The 16,814-nt window shown below is 42.7% G+C and overlaps 2 protein-coding genes across 2 annotated transcripts; both read right to left on the reverse strand.

Moving 5' to 3' along the window:
* Nucleotides 1-1,020: 1,020 nt before the first annotated feature.
* LOC139579748 (uncharacterized) lies at nucleotides 1,021-11,261 on the reverse strand. The gene is made up of 13 exons (XM_071408570.1): nucleotides 10,972-11,261; nucleotides 8,876-9,316; nucleotides 8,452-8,569; nucleotides 8,129-8,298; nucleotides 7,380-7,820; nucleotides 6,855-7,121; nucleotides 6,479-6,736; nucleotides 6,122-6,367; nucleotides 5,630-5,887; nucleotides 5,009-5,386; nucleotides 4,655-4,924; nucleotides 4,454-4,537; nucleotides 1,021-4,290 (listed from the first exon to the last, which is right to left on the reverse strand). The coding sequence occupies exons 1-13, from the start codon at nucleotides 11,259-11,261 to the stop codon at nucleotides 4,224-4,226; spliced, it is 3,288 nt and encodes a 1,095-aa protein (XP_071264671.1). The 3' UTR covers nucleotides 1,021-4,223.
* A 956-nt stretch (nucleotides 11,262-12,217) lies between these two features.
* Nucleotides 12,218-15,858, reverse strand: LOC139579248 (protein NLRC5-like). Its single transcript, XM_071407737.1, has 4 exons — nucleotides 14,163-15,858; nucleotides 13,669-13,935; nucleotides 12,984-13,412; nucleotides 12,218-12,705 (listed from the first exon to the last, which is right to left on the reverse strand). Exons 1-4 carry the CDS (start codon nucleotides 15,620-15,622, stop codon nucleotides 12,273-12,275), a joined length of 2,589 nt encoding a protein of 862 aa, XP_071263838.1. The 5' UTR covers nucleotides 15,623-15,858; the 3' UTR covers nucleotides 12,218-12,272.
* Between the last annotated feature and the right edge of the window lie 956 nt (nucleotides 15,859-16,814).

The following is a 16,814-nucleotide window of genomic DNA, read 5'->3' on the forward strand; positions in this document are numbered from 1 at the left end:
TGTCTTCCATAGACTTCCATAGACAGGTGGCAGCTGAGTTCTCACTGTTTGCGGAAGGTGTCAGCCATTTTGAAATGCTCAGATTGGGATACCATATATGTTTATGGTTCTGTATTTATTAGACTACCTGCTGATGTTTTTACAGTCTTTTATGTCAAACCATTTAACTGGGCCACCAGTTGGAGATCCCTGCTCTGTGTGCCTTATCCATCTCTATAGAGACAAGAGTTGTAACCAGGAAATGAAATCAGTAAACACTCTGTATGAAGCACTGCTGTAGGTTTCCTAAGAATACAGTATGATAGTCCTGCATTTGTCAAGCAATAGCAGGTAAGTCTTGCTATTGACCACTTCACTGATATATATCAAACAATATTCCTGTAACAATAGTAATTCAGCACATTGTTATTGTATAAACATCACTATTTGGTGCAACAGTATCAGTTAAAGGACTAGCTAATATTACAAGGTGTAATTGTGCATTGTATTGACTTATATTACAGCTCATCTCAGCAGAGGTGTATTCAGCTGCAGTTTGGTTACTAGCTTATGGCTAACTCTCCATACTACATTAACTTCCTAGACAGCAACACACGTCCTGAAGATCAGACAGAATATGTGATGTTCTACGGCACCACAACAGAGTTGATTAAGAACAATGGTTTCACACCAAGTGCAGACTAAAGTGTTCTTGGAACTGGTGTCTATGTTAGTTGGGACATTCTAAAAGCCATTGAAAACCCTCCTGGTGTCCCCTACTGGGAGAAAAGAGTACTTCAAGTCAGAGTGGATGTGGGGAAGGTTATTATCATAGAGAAGAACCACCCCAAGCAGAAGACCTGGCACACTGCATGGCTATGACACTGGCTGGGTACCACCTGAGGTTGGCATGGAAGAGGAGGACTGTGTCTACGACCCAAAGATAATGAAAGGTCATGGAGATGACTGGAAAGAACTTGTAAGTATGAAAGACTGTTGAAATGTTATGCTGGTGAATGAGGACCCAAAAGCGACTTAATAGAAACAGAGTCTTTATTCCAGTCTTAAACAAAAAACGATACTCCTGGATATTATCTTAGGTAAATCCAAAACAGGAAAACTGAAATCCTCTCGTCAGTAGAGAGGAACGACTGGAGACGCGACCACAGACTGCAGGTCGCTTCGGGAAGGCACAGGCCGTAGCTGACAGACACCTGCTCACACGCAGCATCTGAAGAAGGCAAAAACACGACAGGGCGGAACAAGGACACAGAACAGCAAACATCAAACAAGGATCCGACAAGGACAGAAGCGGAAAACAGAGGGAGAAATAGGGACTCTAATCAGAGGGCAAAATAGGGGACAGGTGTGAAAGAGTAAATGAGGTAGTTAGGAGAATGAGGAACAGCTGGGAGCAGGAACGGAACGATAGAGAGAGAGAGCGAGAGAGGGAGGGGGAGAGAGAGGGATAGAAAGAGGGAAAGAACCTAATAAGACCAGCAGAGGGAAACGAATAGAAGGGAAGCACAGGGACAAGACATGATAATCAACGACAAAACATGACAGAAATACATTGCAAACCATTTTTCTTGTCATTACCTGCGATGGTATGGGATGGTACGTGACAACTTCACAGTAGGGCAGTGATTCCAGTTGGTGATGAATTCTACAAAATCTTTTACTCCCCCTTCCTCAATCAGACAAACAACAAAATAATTTGCCTATAATATGAAATAATGTAACCTACCTACAAATGCAATATCTCATTTCACCAAATACTGTATGTTTTACTGATCTAAAAACAATCATGTTAAGAGTGGAGTCATCCCTAAAGGTTGCCGTGTCTACGCCATGTATCTTGAAACAACAAAACAGTCTGCGGTGACACTACAGAGATATGGCTTCACACCATCCAGAGATGGTATGCTTGGTGCTGGTGTCCGAAAAGCCGTTAAATACCCCATTAGGTGTTCCTAAATCCGACAGGGTGGTTCTGAAACTAAGGTTGGATTTTGGAAGTTCTGATCATAGACAATCACAACTTGTTCTGACTCTGCCTGGCTTTCACCAGGTGTTGGGATGGTGCAGAGCAACTAAGAGGAAGACTTGTGTGTCTACAATCCAAAGACAATCAAAGTGTGGGCAGTGACATCATGAATATTACTGATTATATTTCTGAAGTATTTGTTATGATTGTTACATGAATAATTGCATATTGCAATAGCTGGCCTGAGTAGGCCTATTGTGAAATATAGCCTTAATTAGTGAATATGGTCTATTCACTCATTAACATATGGTGATGTCACCATGAAAGGCCAAAACTCCATCCCACCAAAACAGTCTTCTCAAACAGCTCTTACATTATCACTGAGTGTACAAAACATTATGAACACCTGCTCTTTCCAAGACATAAACAGATTTTTAAGCCTCGAGACAACTGAGACATGGATTGTGTATGTCTGCCATTTAGAGCGTGAATGGGCAAGACAAAATATTTAAGTGCCTTTGAATGGTGTATGGTAGTAGGTGCCAGGCGCACCGGTTTGTGTTCAACAGTTTCCCGTGTGTATTAAGAATGGTCCACCACCCAACGGTCATCCAGCCAACTGTGGGAAGCAATGGAGTCAACGTGGGCCAGCATCCCTGTGGAACACTTTCAACACCTTATAGTCTATGCCCTGATGAATTGAGGATGTTCTGAGGGCAAAAAGGGAGGTGCAACTCAATATTAGGAAGGTGCTCTTAATGTTTTGTATACTCAGTGTATAAAACACAGGAAAACACAGGAGAATCACATTTTTGACTGCGCTGGGCCTTTAAGATGATCATACCAAGGACCATTTAGCTATTTCTTATAGCATTTTAGGACTCCTGTAGGGGGATCTATTAACCCATAGAAACACATTGAAAACAGTTAGAATGGTCTGCTGGGTTCCAGTGGCTACATTTTGATTGGATTTTATATTTCAAGAAACCTCCCCCACATGCCCCTAAAAGGGAAGCTGCGTGTAATGTTCTTCTCAAGTCGATGAAGGCATTACAACTGCTCTACTAAATACATTTTGTTATGGTGTGTGTACATGTTATACATCAGCGATTTCCTGGGCATCCTCACACACTGTTCCTCCTACGGCACTAGTGGGCACCTTTAGTGCTCCTCCAAAGCAAGGCAATTGATTGGTGTGACGTGTTGCGAGGCATCAATGGTTTCCACCCACTTGTAGCTACTTTCTGTCATGAACTACACCAGGGCTGCGTTCAGTATGTTTTTACGTTCTGAAACGGTTCAATTGAAGGTAAACGGTGCTGTACCGAACAACCAGTTGAAAAATGGGGAGGGGTTAGGTTGTGGGTTGGAGAACGCTGTCAGCATGTCCACTGCCCTTTAAAAATAAAAATATGTTACTCATTGCTTCAAGCCACACCTCGCCACACCCACCAAACGTACCTCGAAGTCTGTTCAAGAACATTTTGGGGAAACGTGTCATTCAGTACAAACCGTTGCACAACATAGCAAACGTTCAAGCGAACTCAACACACCTCTTGCTTCCTGAATAGGGAAGCTTGGTTCTCAACAAGGCTAGCCTGAGTAACACAATACCCTGCAGTTGACCTGCAACAAAACACTCATGTATTAGTCTCCCACTGCAATTGTAGAACACATTCACATCAACCTGATAAATACTAGACTATAAAAACACATATACAATGTATTCCTTCTGAAGGAATTTCACAAATTGTCAGATCACAAAAATCATCTAGTTAAGTAAAGCTCAAAAACCGTTATACTACACATGTTCCTGTGTTTAAGAACCATGTAAGAGGTAAATAAAACTACACATTCCTATCCTTCACCTATCCTTCACCTATCCTTCACAGTCTCAACTACTAACACCTTAGTCCCAAAATCCCTGATGACATCACTGGTCATTCTTCTGACATCATGATGAGGTCAGCTAAAAACTAAGGGGATGTGGCTGACATGCAAACCAATATTTAATTTAAGAATTGGTTAAAATGAGGTTACGGTTAGGGTCAAGGTTAGGGTTGATGAGATGCTGGTCAGAAGAGTCCCTCTAGTCTCACCCTGCCGAGGCTTCGTAGCTACTACACCCATCTTCAACATCCATCTTCTCTTCCTCTGCCTCTTCAACATCCATCTTCTCTGCCTCTTCAACATCCATCTTCTCTGCTTCTTCAACATCCATCTTCTCTTCCTGTCTGGACTTGGACCTGATGCTGCTTCACCAGATCTCAAACCTCTTGTCTGTCAGGAACGGACTTCTGTCGTTGATTCTGTTGTTGAAGAGCCTGCAGAGAAGAACACTATTATCATCATCATCATCATCATCATCATCATCATTATTAGTTTTAGAACATTTCACTACAGATCACCATCATTAAATAGTTGCACCCAGAAAAAGAGACCATATGATCTCACGTGCACACACAAACTGACGTCACACACACTCACCGTACGGTGCGTATTGAAGTGTTGGTGGAGACCAGTTGGAGTATTCTGTCGGTCAGAGCATCAGTGATGTCATTGTGACTCAGGCTACAATACAGAGACAGAAAGAGAATGAAGGATCAGACATTTGTCATGTAGTCACATGGACACACACACACACACACACACACACACACACACACACACACAGTGAAACCCACTCACTCCAGGACTTCAACTTTGTGCAGGTGTGTGAGCAGGGGCTGTAGATGGCGGTCTGTGAGTTGGCAGTGGTTGAGGTCCAGTTCTGACAGCCCCTCTGAGTGTTCCAGAACCAGGGCCAGAGATCCACAGGCCTTTTGGTTCAGCCTGGTCTCACTGAGATCCAGCTCCCCATCCAGGGCTCTGCACAGGGACACTGCGTGCCTCAGAACCCCCTCTTCAATCCCCTCACACACATGGTCCAGCAGCTGAAGTAGCAGAGCTTTGCTGGGGCTGAGGGAACAATAACCAGAGATAACATTATGAGACAGCTCTAACTCCTACTTTTATAAACTAGTTTGTCCTTGTGTTTCTAACCTCAGCTTGACAATATGCAGGATGGGAAGCAGCTCTCTCAGTGCTCCGTGCTCCACCTCACAGTCTTTAAGGATGAGCTGCACCTGGGGCTGGTTTCGGGACTGGTTCTGGGTCGGGTTCTGAACCAGCTGTGTGCTGTGTTGGCTCTGCTTCAGAACAGAGTTTATGACCCTACAGTGGTCAGTGGTCAGACACAGCGCCTCCCCCTGGTCGTGAGCTGACAGGTCCACAGAGGAGGAGCAGGAAAAGTCCAACCTGTACTGCAGAGCCCTGAGCAGCTCCGCTGCTGTTGTTGTTGTTGTTGGTGATAGTGCCCCCTGCAGGATCTGAGAGGCAGCGCAGGAGTGGAGGAAACTCAGCAACAGCTTCCTGTCAACACTACAGCAGGTGAGAGAGAGACAGAGACCGTCTTATTTACACACCAGCACACAATAAAACACTGATAAAACACACTACAACTCTGTGATTCACGTCAACTCCCACACGTTCCGCTTCAATTCCACCCCTGAGAGAAAGGTAAGTGCATTACACTAAGGTTAGGGTTAGTGGTTATCAGAGTCAGACAGTGTAAAGCACCGTAGTTCTATCCATTCTAGAATGGTCAAAGAGTGCCAACGAAACCTGAGTTGGGAGACTCTGTCCAGAAGAGGCAGGATGCTCTCTATCTCCCCCGGTGGTATGGAGGTCCACAGCAGGTTGACTTTGACTTGGTGGCTGTGCTGCAGGGTGAAACACAGAGCAGTACAGTCCACTCTGTCCAGCTCTCTGCTGTTCAGGTTGATCCAATGGTCTGAAGACCTCAACAAACTGAACACACACACACTGTCTCTACTGTCATAGATCTGTCTGATGATGGACTTCACAAAGCTGGAACTGAGCCTGCAGAAAGATGTAGAATGGATTGTCATGGTTATGTTAAGGTTTTAAAAAGGATAACTCACATAGCAACAACTAGCTGGGTAGAACATTAATAGTTCAAGTCTATCAATATTAAATAAAGATCAAACACCTCTTGAATATAACCCTAATGATAATACAGGGTATAACTCAAAACAAAAATATTTGTTTTCTTCTTTCTAAAAAGTCTTTATATATAAAATTAAGTTCAGTCACCTCTTGAATATAACCCTTCCCAGAAAGGGGAGAAGATCTGAGATGTTCTTCTCTAGAAGCCGGTTCTTCTTGAGGTCCACTGTGATGTTGTGGGTTGAATGCTGCAGCAGAGAGAGAAGCACTTCCCAGTCCAGCCTGCAGGAGGTCAGGTCTCCACCAACCTTCTCCAGGAACCACTGAGTCAAGTCCTTGTCCTGAGCTTCATACACAACTACAGCCAGCTGCTGCAGAGTGTCTGAGTGCAGTCTAGGAGGTTGGAACATACAGGCAGTCAGAAATGAACACAGATATAAATAAAAACACAAGTATAAGTTCTACCTATTTCTACTAGTAAAAAAACAACAGCTTCAAACTGACCTGAGAGTGAGAGGGCCCTGGTGACACAGCAGTGTGATGAGAGAGTGACCCTGGATGCAGAAGTCAGTCAGGTCCAAACACTGCACCGTCCAGAATCTCAGCAGGGATGCCACACTACTCAGAGCTCTGGATAACACTCTCTCTGGTGGCTGGCTGCTCTTTAGGACCAGGGAGAGTTCTGGGACAGTCAGTGGAGTCCCACCTCTCCCTGTCCTCCTAGCCAGTCTGGCCAGTCTCACTGCCATGCCCACATTCAGCCTGGAATGAAAAACAATAACTCAAGCCACTTTTAAACAGAGAAACCTTCTCAGATAAAATGCACAAAAAGAAATCAAACTAATCAATAGACCTGTAAAATCTAGCGTACAAAACACACCTGAGCTTGTGTAGCTGTGACACACGTGTGAAGAGAAGCGAGGCTCCTTTCAGAGAAATCTTGCTGGGGGTGAGAGTGAGGTCCACTCTGAAGGCACAGAGGCCTAGGACTCTCACCACAGACCTGCATGTTTTCCTGGGTAACTGTCCTCCCAGTGACAGGGTGGAGCCCAAGGCCTGGAGGAGAGAGGCCAACTGCTGGGCATCCTCTCTGGACCTCACAGGGATGGATTCACACACGCGCTGGAAGAACTTGTCAGAATCACAGCTGAAACAGCAAAACATGAGGGACACATGAAATCAAACAACAGTTAGAATACATGAATATTGAACTGTCGTATGGAAAAGTAATACCATGTGATGTTACAGAGAAAGTTACATAATATGCCACGACATAACGTAATATGAGTTTTATAGATCAGCTATTCTGAGTAAACATTGAGGTTTCGTGTTACAAGATTTCATAAAGACACATCACTATTAGCATCACATAATCACTAACCACATACATTATGTTCAGACTCACCTCAGCTGTGAGATGTAGGGCAGACACTGAAGGAAACTCCTCACTTCACTGTCTTCATCTGACCAGCCTTTCAGCTCTACTGGTTTCTTCTCTGGTTGGAGTGTCAGCACTTCTAGGAGGAGGGAGGCCTTTCTCTCTGAGAGGTCTATGGACCAGACTGCAGGAGCTGACTGGTAAACTGTCTGTAATGCTGGAAGGACACTCCTGCCTGTTTGAGTCTCATAGTCCTTCACATGTGAGTACAGATCCAGCAGGAGATCACATTGAAACCACTTATCGTCATCATCCCAGTCACAGAGAGGGAAAGTGCTGTAAGTACACACTGATGATAGCAGCCTCAGTGTCTTCTCTCCTGACTGCTCCTCCCACTCTGCTGCTTGAGACAGGAGACCCACCAGGAACTTGATCAGCTTTGAGTATTCATACTCCTCAAATATGAAACTCCAACAAGGACAGTAACAGCTGATTCAGACATGGATGGACACATGAAACCAGTCATCACTCAAATATATATGAAGTAGTTATACATTTACATAATGTGCTTTTGTTTTATGACAAAATATATCATCTTAGAGAAATTAACAATATCTATGTGTGATATTTCTAAATGCAACATGTTCATTCAGGAAATCTGAGTAGAAATGTTACCAGATTCACCAACATTTGAACTTTTATATTTACCAGGTTTCTAAAAGACAATAATCAGTAGCATCACATAATCACTAACCACCACACATGTTCAGACTCACCTCAGCTGTGAGATGTAGGGCAGACACTGAAGGAAACTCCTCACTTCACTGTCTTCATCTGACCAGCCTTTCAGCTCTACTGATTTCTTCTCTGGTAGGAGTTTCAGCACTTCTAGGAGGAGGGAGACCTTTCTCTTTCTGAGGTCTATGGACCAGACTGCAGGAGCTGACTAGTAAACTGGCTGTAATGCTGGAAGGACACTCCTGCCTGTTTGAGTCTCATAGTCCTTCACATGTGAGTACAGATCCAGCAGGAAATCACATTGAAACCACTTATCATCATCATCCCAGTCACAGAGAGGGAAAGTTCTGTAAGTACACACTGATGATAGCAGCCTCAGTGTCTTCTCTCCTGACTGCTCCTCCCACTCTGCTGCTTGAGACAGGAGACCCACCAGGAACTTGATCAGCTTTGACTGTTCATACCTCCATAGATAGAAACTGCAACAAGGACAGTAACAGCGGATTCAGACATGGATTGACACATGAAACCAGTCATCGCTAAAATATATGTGAAGTAGTTATACATTTACATAGCGCTTTTGTTTGATGAAAAAATTTATAATTTTAGATAAATTAACAATATCTATGTGTGACATTTCTAAATGCAACATGTTCATTCAGGAAATCTGAGTAGAAATGTTACCAGATTCTCCAATATTTTAACTTTTATATTTACCAGGTTTCTAAAAGACAATAATCAGTAGCATCACATAATCACTAACCACCACACATGTTCAGACTCACCTCAGCTGTGAGATGTAGGGCAGACACTGAAGGAAACTCCTCACTTCACTGTCTTCATCTGACCAGCCTTTCAGCTGTACTGTTTTCTTCTCTGGTTGGAGTTTCAGCACTTCTAGGAGGAGGGAGACCTTTCTCTTTCTGAGGTCTATGTACCAGACTGCAGGAGCTGACTGGTAAACTGGCTGTAATGCTGGAAGGACACTCCTGCCTGTTTGAGTCTCATAGTCCTTCACATGTGAGTACAGATCCAGCAGGAAATCACATTGAAACCACTTATCATCATCATCCCAGTCACAGAGAGGGAAAGTTCTGTAAGTACACACTGATGATAGCAGCCTCAGTGTCTTCTCTCCTGACTGCTCCTCCCACTCTGCTGCTTGAGACAGGAGACCCACCAGGAACTTGATCAGCTTTGACTGTTCATACCTCCATAGATAGAAACTGCAACAAGGACAGTAACAGCGGATTCAGACATGGATTGACACATGAAACCAGTCATCGCTAAAATATATGTGAAGTAGTTATACATTTACATAGCGCTTTTGTTTGATGAAAAAATTTATAATTTTAGATAAATTAACAATATCTATGTGTGACATTTCTAAATGCAACATGTTCATTCAGGAAATCTGAGTAGAAATGTTACCAGATTCTCCAATATTTTAACTTTTATATTTACCAGGTTTCTAAAAGACAATAATCAGTAGCATCACATAATCACTAACCACCACACATGTTCAGACTCACCTCAGCTGTGAGATGTAGGGCAGACACTGAAGGAAACTCCTCACTTCACTCTCTTCATCTGACCAGTCCCACAGCTCTACTGGTTTCTTCTCTGGTTGGAGTTTCAGCACTTCTAGGAGGAGGGAGACCTTTCTCTTTCTGAGGTCTATGGACCAGACTGCAGGAGCTGACTGGTAAACTGTCTGTAATGCTGGAAGGACACTCCTGCCTGTTTGAGTCTCATAGTCCTTCACATGTGAGTACAGATCCAGCAGGAGATCCCATTTCTGATCGTGATAAACTTTAGACAGTGACAACACTTTCTCTACAGTTGTTTGTATGGTTTCTCTCTCATGGAGGGCTGCTTGAAGACACAGATTCAGTAGGAATGTCTTCTCTCTCTTTCTCCAGTCGTCAGGGGATCTTCTCTGATACTGTGGTGGAGCAAAACTGCATGAACAGTTTAACAACAAATATATTAATATTTGAGAGATATAATATGCATTTCTGATGGTCACATTACAGTGGGTAAAATAACATGACTATCTGATAAAATAATTTAAATGTTGAAAGATAATGATAAAATAATTCCACTCTGAAACCTTATAACTGTATGAAATTGATTAGAATCATAAAATTATAATCTGATGATGTGTGTAGTTTTAGTCGGAATTAGGTTAAACAATGTATCTGTATAGTGGAAAAACAGACGGTCTGAGCAAGGCGTAGCTTAGGATTTGAACTTGTGTGTGTGTGTGCCTAGTAAAATATCGAAGAACAATTAAAACTGTGTTTGGACCGACCTGGCTAGGCCTCTGAGAGACTTGGGAGAGGACAGGGAGTACTTCTCAAGGTCTACCTAATCTCGGGGGAATGGAACTGTCGGCTGGGTAGTGATACAAAGTGGTGCGAACTGTGGAGAAGGATAAAACTCACCTACTGTTTGTGTGTATGTATGTGCGTAGGACACCTACTGTTTGTGTGTATGTATGTGCGCAGCTATAAAATGTATGTTTTTGTATTCTTGACTTTAGAACGTTCTCTGAATAAACTGTACTAGCCTTTTGCATAAGCTGAGTCTTTGACTAATTATTATTAAACCCATGGTCTTACAAACCTCGGGGATTGGTCAAAGCTATTGATTGATTGATAGTTATTATCATTGGGATTGAAAATTCTCGTGACACTATCTTTCTAAATTCATCATCCACTTCAATCATTCCTTATAATCATGACCACAATGTAAGATTGTATCTTTTCAAAACAGTATGTGTATGTTTAGCATATTAGGTTGTTACGAACAAACTTCCTTTTAAAAAGGGAAATACAGGGACAGACAACAATCCCTGAACTGTACTGATCCAACTCACCTCAGCTGTGAGATGTAGGGCAGACACTGAAGGAAACTCCTCACTTCACTCTCTTCATCTGACCAGCCCCACAGCTCTACTGGTTTCTTCTCTGGTTGGAGTTTCAGCACTTCTAGGAGGAGGGAGGCCTTTCTCTCTGAGAGGTCTATGGACCAGACTGCAGGAGCTGACTGGTAAACTGTCTGTAATGCTGGAAGGACACTCCTGCCTGTTTGAGTCTCATAGTCCTTCACATGTGAGTACAGATCCAGCAGGAGATCCCATTTCCGATCGTGATAAACTTCAGACATTGAAAACACGTTCTCTACAGTTGTTTGTATGGTTTCTCTCTCATGGAGGGCTGCTTGAAGACACAGATTCAGTAGGAATGTCTTCTCTCTCTTTCTCCAGTCGTCAGGGGATCTTCTCTGATACTGTGGTGGAGTAAAACTGCATGAACAGTTAAAAAAAAAAAAATGAATATGTGAGAGATATAATATGCATTTCTGATGGTCACATTACAGTGGGTAAGATAACATGACTATCTTTCTAAACTCATCATCCACTTCAATCATTCCTTATAATCATGACCACAAAGCGAGATTCATCTTTTCAAAACAGTATGTGTATGTTTAGCATATTAGGTTGTTACGAACAAACTTCCTTTTGAAAAGGGAAATACAGGGACAGACAACAGTTGTAACATCTGCTTCCAACTCACTCTCTCAAACACGTAGATCCCCTGAACGCAGCTCACTTTCCAGCCCACTTTCCAGCTCACACTCTCAAACACATAGATCCCCTGAACGCAGCTCACTTTCCAGCTCACACTCTCAAACACATAGATCCCCTGAACACAGCTCACTCTCCAGATCCCAATCACCTGAATTCTGATCACCTGTTCACACACCTGTACATCATTTACACACACTATTTAGTTCAGTTCATTGCACCCCATCATTGTGAGGTATTGTTTGTTTTTGTACACATTCTATTTGGAGCGCTGTTTCGTTCCATGTTAGTCCTCCCGTGTATTGTAGTTTTTGGCCATCCTCACTAACAATTTTCTTTTGCCTATTCCCTGCCTGTATTTTTGCCTATCAGATTTCCTGTCATCAAGCTCTTGCCTGATCTCCCGGATGACGTTATTAGCCTTTTTCCCTGCCTGTACTGTTACCTTTTTGGATTCCCTGTGTATGACCTTCTACCTGTCCTCCTGTGGTCCGTTACTAAATAAACAACTGCTGCGCCCTGCGCTTAAAACCAGCACTCTGTCTCCCATCATACTCATTACAACAATCCCTCAACTGTACTGATCCAACTCACCTCAGCTGTGAGATGTAGGGCAGACACTGAAGGAAACTCCTCACTTCACTCTCTTCATTTGACCAGCCCCACAGCTCTACTGGCTTCTTCTCTGATTGGAGTTTCAGCACTTCTAGGAGGAGGGAGACCTTTCTCTTTCTGAGGTCTATGTACCAGACTGCAGGAGCTGACTGGTAAACTGGCTGTAATGCTGGAAGGACACTCCTGCCTGTTTGAGTCTCATAGTCCTTCACATGTGAGTACAGATCCAGCAGGAGATCCCATTTCCGATCGTGATAAACTTCAGACAGTGACAACACTTTCTCTACAGTTGTTTGTATGGTTTCTCTCTCATGGAGGGCTGCTTGAAGACACAGATTCAGTAGGAACGTCTTCTCTCTCTTTCTCAAGTCTTCAGGGGATCTTCTCTGATCCTGTGGTGGAGCAAAACTGCATGAACAGTTTAACATTAAAGAGATGAAGAAAGTGTTGGAGGGATGATATGAATTTTGAATGGTTACATTCTAGTAGATAAAGTACAACTATCTCTCTGCACTCATCATCCACTTGAATTTTTCCGTAGACTACAAAGTAAGATTGCATCTTTTCAAAACAGTATGTGTATACTTAGCATATTAGGCTCACGCAGAAAGCTACAAATAAACCTCTCTAAAGGGAAATACAGGGACAGACAACTACAATCCCTGAACAGTACTGATTTAACTCACCTGAGCTGTGAGATGTAGGGCAGACACTGAAGGAAACTCCTCACTTCACTCTCTTCATCTGACCAGCCTTTCAGCTCTACAGATTTCTTCTCTGGTTGGAGTTTCAGCACTTCTAGGAGGAGGGAGACCTTTCTCTCTGAGAGGTCTATGGACCAGACTGCAGGAGCTGGCTGGTAAAGTGGTCTCAATGATGGAAGGATACTTCTGCCTGCTTGTTTCCTATTGTACTTCACATGTGAGTACAGATCCAGCAGGATGTCATATCTTTCAGTTTGATACACAGAAAACAGTGACAGCAGTGTGTTCACAGCACCCTGGAAAGTTTCTCTGTGATACAATCCTGCTTGTAGACACAAATCTAGTAGGACTGCTTTCTCTTCTTTCTCTAGTTTTTCAGGGGATCCTCTCTGATGTTGTAGTGGGGTAAAACTGTGAACCATAAAGCATAAGAAAGTCTTTGTTTAGATACTGTAAATACAGGTAGAAAGTGACTGCCACTTTTACCGACTAAATACTGTTGCCATGTGTCTATCTTGTTGTATTGTTGCAGTGACTTCTTTGTCTAGATATTAACCTCTTGATATTGTTCCTATTTATATTGACAAACTATGTTTTTAATTGACTTAAATGAATTAATAGTCACAAAGACAATGAATAAATATATACTGGCAGTGTAAACACTTACCTGAGTTTGTTGATATGTGTCAAACACTTTAAAATGGTCTTGCTGAGAGCTTCACTGAGAAGAGTTGTCCGATCCCAGTGTAGACAGAGGTTAACCCTCTCTAGGCTCTGCTTCATCACTTCTTCTGCTCTCTCAAACACTTGTCTTTCACCCAGGAATGGAAGGCGCAACTCATTTCCACAGAGACCAAGTAAGCTGGTGAAGTCAATGTCTGCCTCACCGCTCAGCAAAGTTGTACAGAGTTGACACAGCATTGAGGGGTCAGATCTATGATCAGAAAAGGGTTTTGAAATAGAGTATATTATAATTACATTTGTCAAACGTTTCAAAGTAGCATGAAACAGAGGTGTTTATAACTCAGTATCTGAGTGGAGGAGAATACAACATATAAATGTAAAAAGTTTAGTTTTCTTTTTTATTTCTTGACTAGTTAATTGGAAACAAATTGGTGCATTAGATAACTAAATTACACAAATACATAACACAAATATTACCTGAGATATCGGACATTCTTCAGAGAGGCCAGTATCAGCCTTAGTCCTTGGTCTGACACAGTGCAGCTGTTCAGGTCCAAGCCGACCTTTCTCTCTGCAGACTGACTGATCATATAGGAGACTGCACAGCACTGGTGAGGATCAAGATGTTCTTCATCCAGGTCTAGATTGTAGTCCAGTTTGTCCAGAAGAAGCAAACAGGCCTCAGTAGACTGAGATTCATACAAGCACTGACATAAAAACAGAAGATCTATCTCAAACTCAGGAGCATCACCTTCTGCATGATCTTGGTTTGTTTGAAGTGGAAGAAATGTGTTCACCACTTCCTTGAAGAACCAATCTGACGTCTTCTTGATCTGTTGAGCTGGAACTAGACCATTTACCAATTGAATATTCCTCTCATTCAGAAGCCCACACATGAAAGGAACCATGTGTTTTGTGTGTTTCCATTCTTCAGTCTGGCACTTCTCTAGAACCTCTCTGATTTTGTCTGGATTCTGTAAGAGCCAAAGGGCACCAAAGAACTCCTGCATTGTGTAATGGAGAAATGCAGAGTAAGTGTCTGAGACTGTGGGCTCGACCATAATCATAAGCGCCCCCAAGAAAGAAAACTGGACACTGCTTAGTTCGCAGCTCAGTTCTGTCAAGTTCATCGTTTTTTGCTGTGTTGCATCAAAAGCAATTTTTGCTAAAGACAATATTTTTTCTCTGTTTTCTACGAGACACTTGTCGAGATCGTTCATCTGTTTGCCACTGTGTTTTAGGATGCAGTAACGGAGGATGTTGATGTACATCTTAGTTGTAGGCCATGGCTGCTTAGAAGCCTCTGGGGTAGAATAATAAATGCAGGCAACCACCATCAATGCATACATCGGGACATGGCACAGACTGAACAACTCTAGGTTGTTTAACACACTGCTCAAGGAGTCATGGTTTGGCGTAGGGTTAGGCTCAGCACTCAGCATCGTTGTTAAGTAAGCCCGGATGGACTCATTACTAAACCCTTTCACCTCCACTCTGAACGAGGGCCAGTCTGTCAGGAAGTCTTCTGATGGTACCTCTGGTCTGCATGTGATCACAATCTTTGCATCAGGGAGGAGGTCCTTGAACACAAGTTTCTTTATTACTGAATGAAAGGAGAGGTCTGTGATTCCATCAAAAATTATGACAACGTTTTCAGAGTTCTTCTTCATATCCTGTAACACTTCTTCTCTACTTTCTTCTGGCTCACTGTACATGTTAAAGAGAAGATCCTCCAGTCTCATGGGATTTGTACTGGGTGAAATGTCTCTCACATCAAAATAAAACATGTAATCTAGTTCTCTGTGATCTTTCTGTGCCCAGAGGTTCAACATTTGATGGGCGACTGCTGTCTTTCCAATTCCAGGTTTTCCAAATAAGAGGATCCTTCTCATGGGTGTTTTAAGCAGGTCAACCGGGGACGTTTCCTGTTTGGCCATGGGGATGAAGCTCTTTAGCTTTTTAGGGCGAGCTTTCTTGCATCTTTTGCTCTTCGTTTCGATTTTAGAGAGAGATGAAGGCACGTCTGTATCTAACACAAGAGGAGTGTAAGAGAAAGTCACCTCATTTCTACACCTCTCTGGTAGGAGACTACAGCTTTGCTTCCATGCACCCTCTGTGATCTTCCGAGCTTTACATTTCAGCTGTGACTGATATCTGTGACAGGGTTTTGAACCTAAAATAATGATACAAAGGAAAAGAGAGAGTAAATGCACTGTGCCAACAGAAACCCTGCCCACCCGATGCACACAGTAAGCTAAATCAAACGCACCTAAAAATATATATATTCCCAGCCAATTGTATACTATGAACTGGATACTAATTGTATAATATAATATATCACTTGCCAACAAGGTAGTCTGTCATCTCTGGGTCTTCCTTGAAGGGGAAGCAGCTTATCCATTGCTGTAAGTCAGCATTGTCTAAGGTGCTCTTCCTTGTGATGTCTAGAATCATCAGTAACTCGTAGCATGCAGCTTCTCCTTTGGCCGTGACCCAGTCCAGTATTTTTCTGGTTTGGTCAAAACGGTCAACTTCTGCCTGAATTTTACTGACTTCCTCCTCCTGAAGAACCTTGCGCTGGAACAGGTTTTCCACAATGAGGGACAGATTCTGGAGCCTTTCAACAAGGAGTCTCCTTCCATTTTGAATGTACTCTAAAGCAGATTGCCTTGTACAAGCCATGTCACAGGATGTGATTCTGCCCCATCACTGGTATGTCCCAACATGAAGGATATCTACAAGAAGATAGTAAATAGTCAGTCAATAGTAGAACAGTCAAATAATGAGTAGGTTTATTTACTCAAAAAAAAATATTTTGAAAAAACATACACCATCTGAATGTCAATTTATCTATGACAATGGGTTAAAACAAGCTTATATTTGGGGTTCTGATTGGGTTCGACAAATGATGTATGACAGTTAAACTATGGTCATTGGGCATGTATTAATCTCTGTTAACCCAGAAGTAAATCCCGCACTTGTGTTTACACATATTAGAAATGGAGAATTCCGGCAAAAACGATGATTAAAATAATCTATGTTTGATCATGAGTTGGTTGTTTGAATCAGCTGTGTAGTGCTAGGGCAAAAGCCAAAACGTGCACCCAGGGGGGGGCAGCAGGACCAACT

This window comes from Salvelinus alpinus, chromosome 6 (assembly GCF_045679555.1).
Source record: "Salvelinus alpinus chromosome 6, SLU_Salpinus.1, whole genome shotgun sequence".
In the NCBI taxonomy this organism is placed as follows: Eukaryota; Metazoa; Chordata; class Actinopteri; order Salmoniformes; family Salmonidae; genus Salvelinus; species Salvelinus alpinus.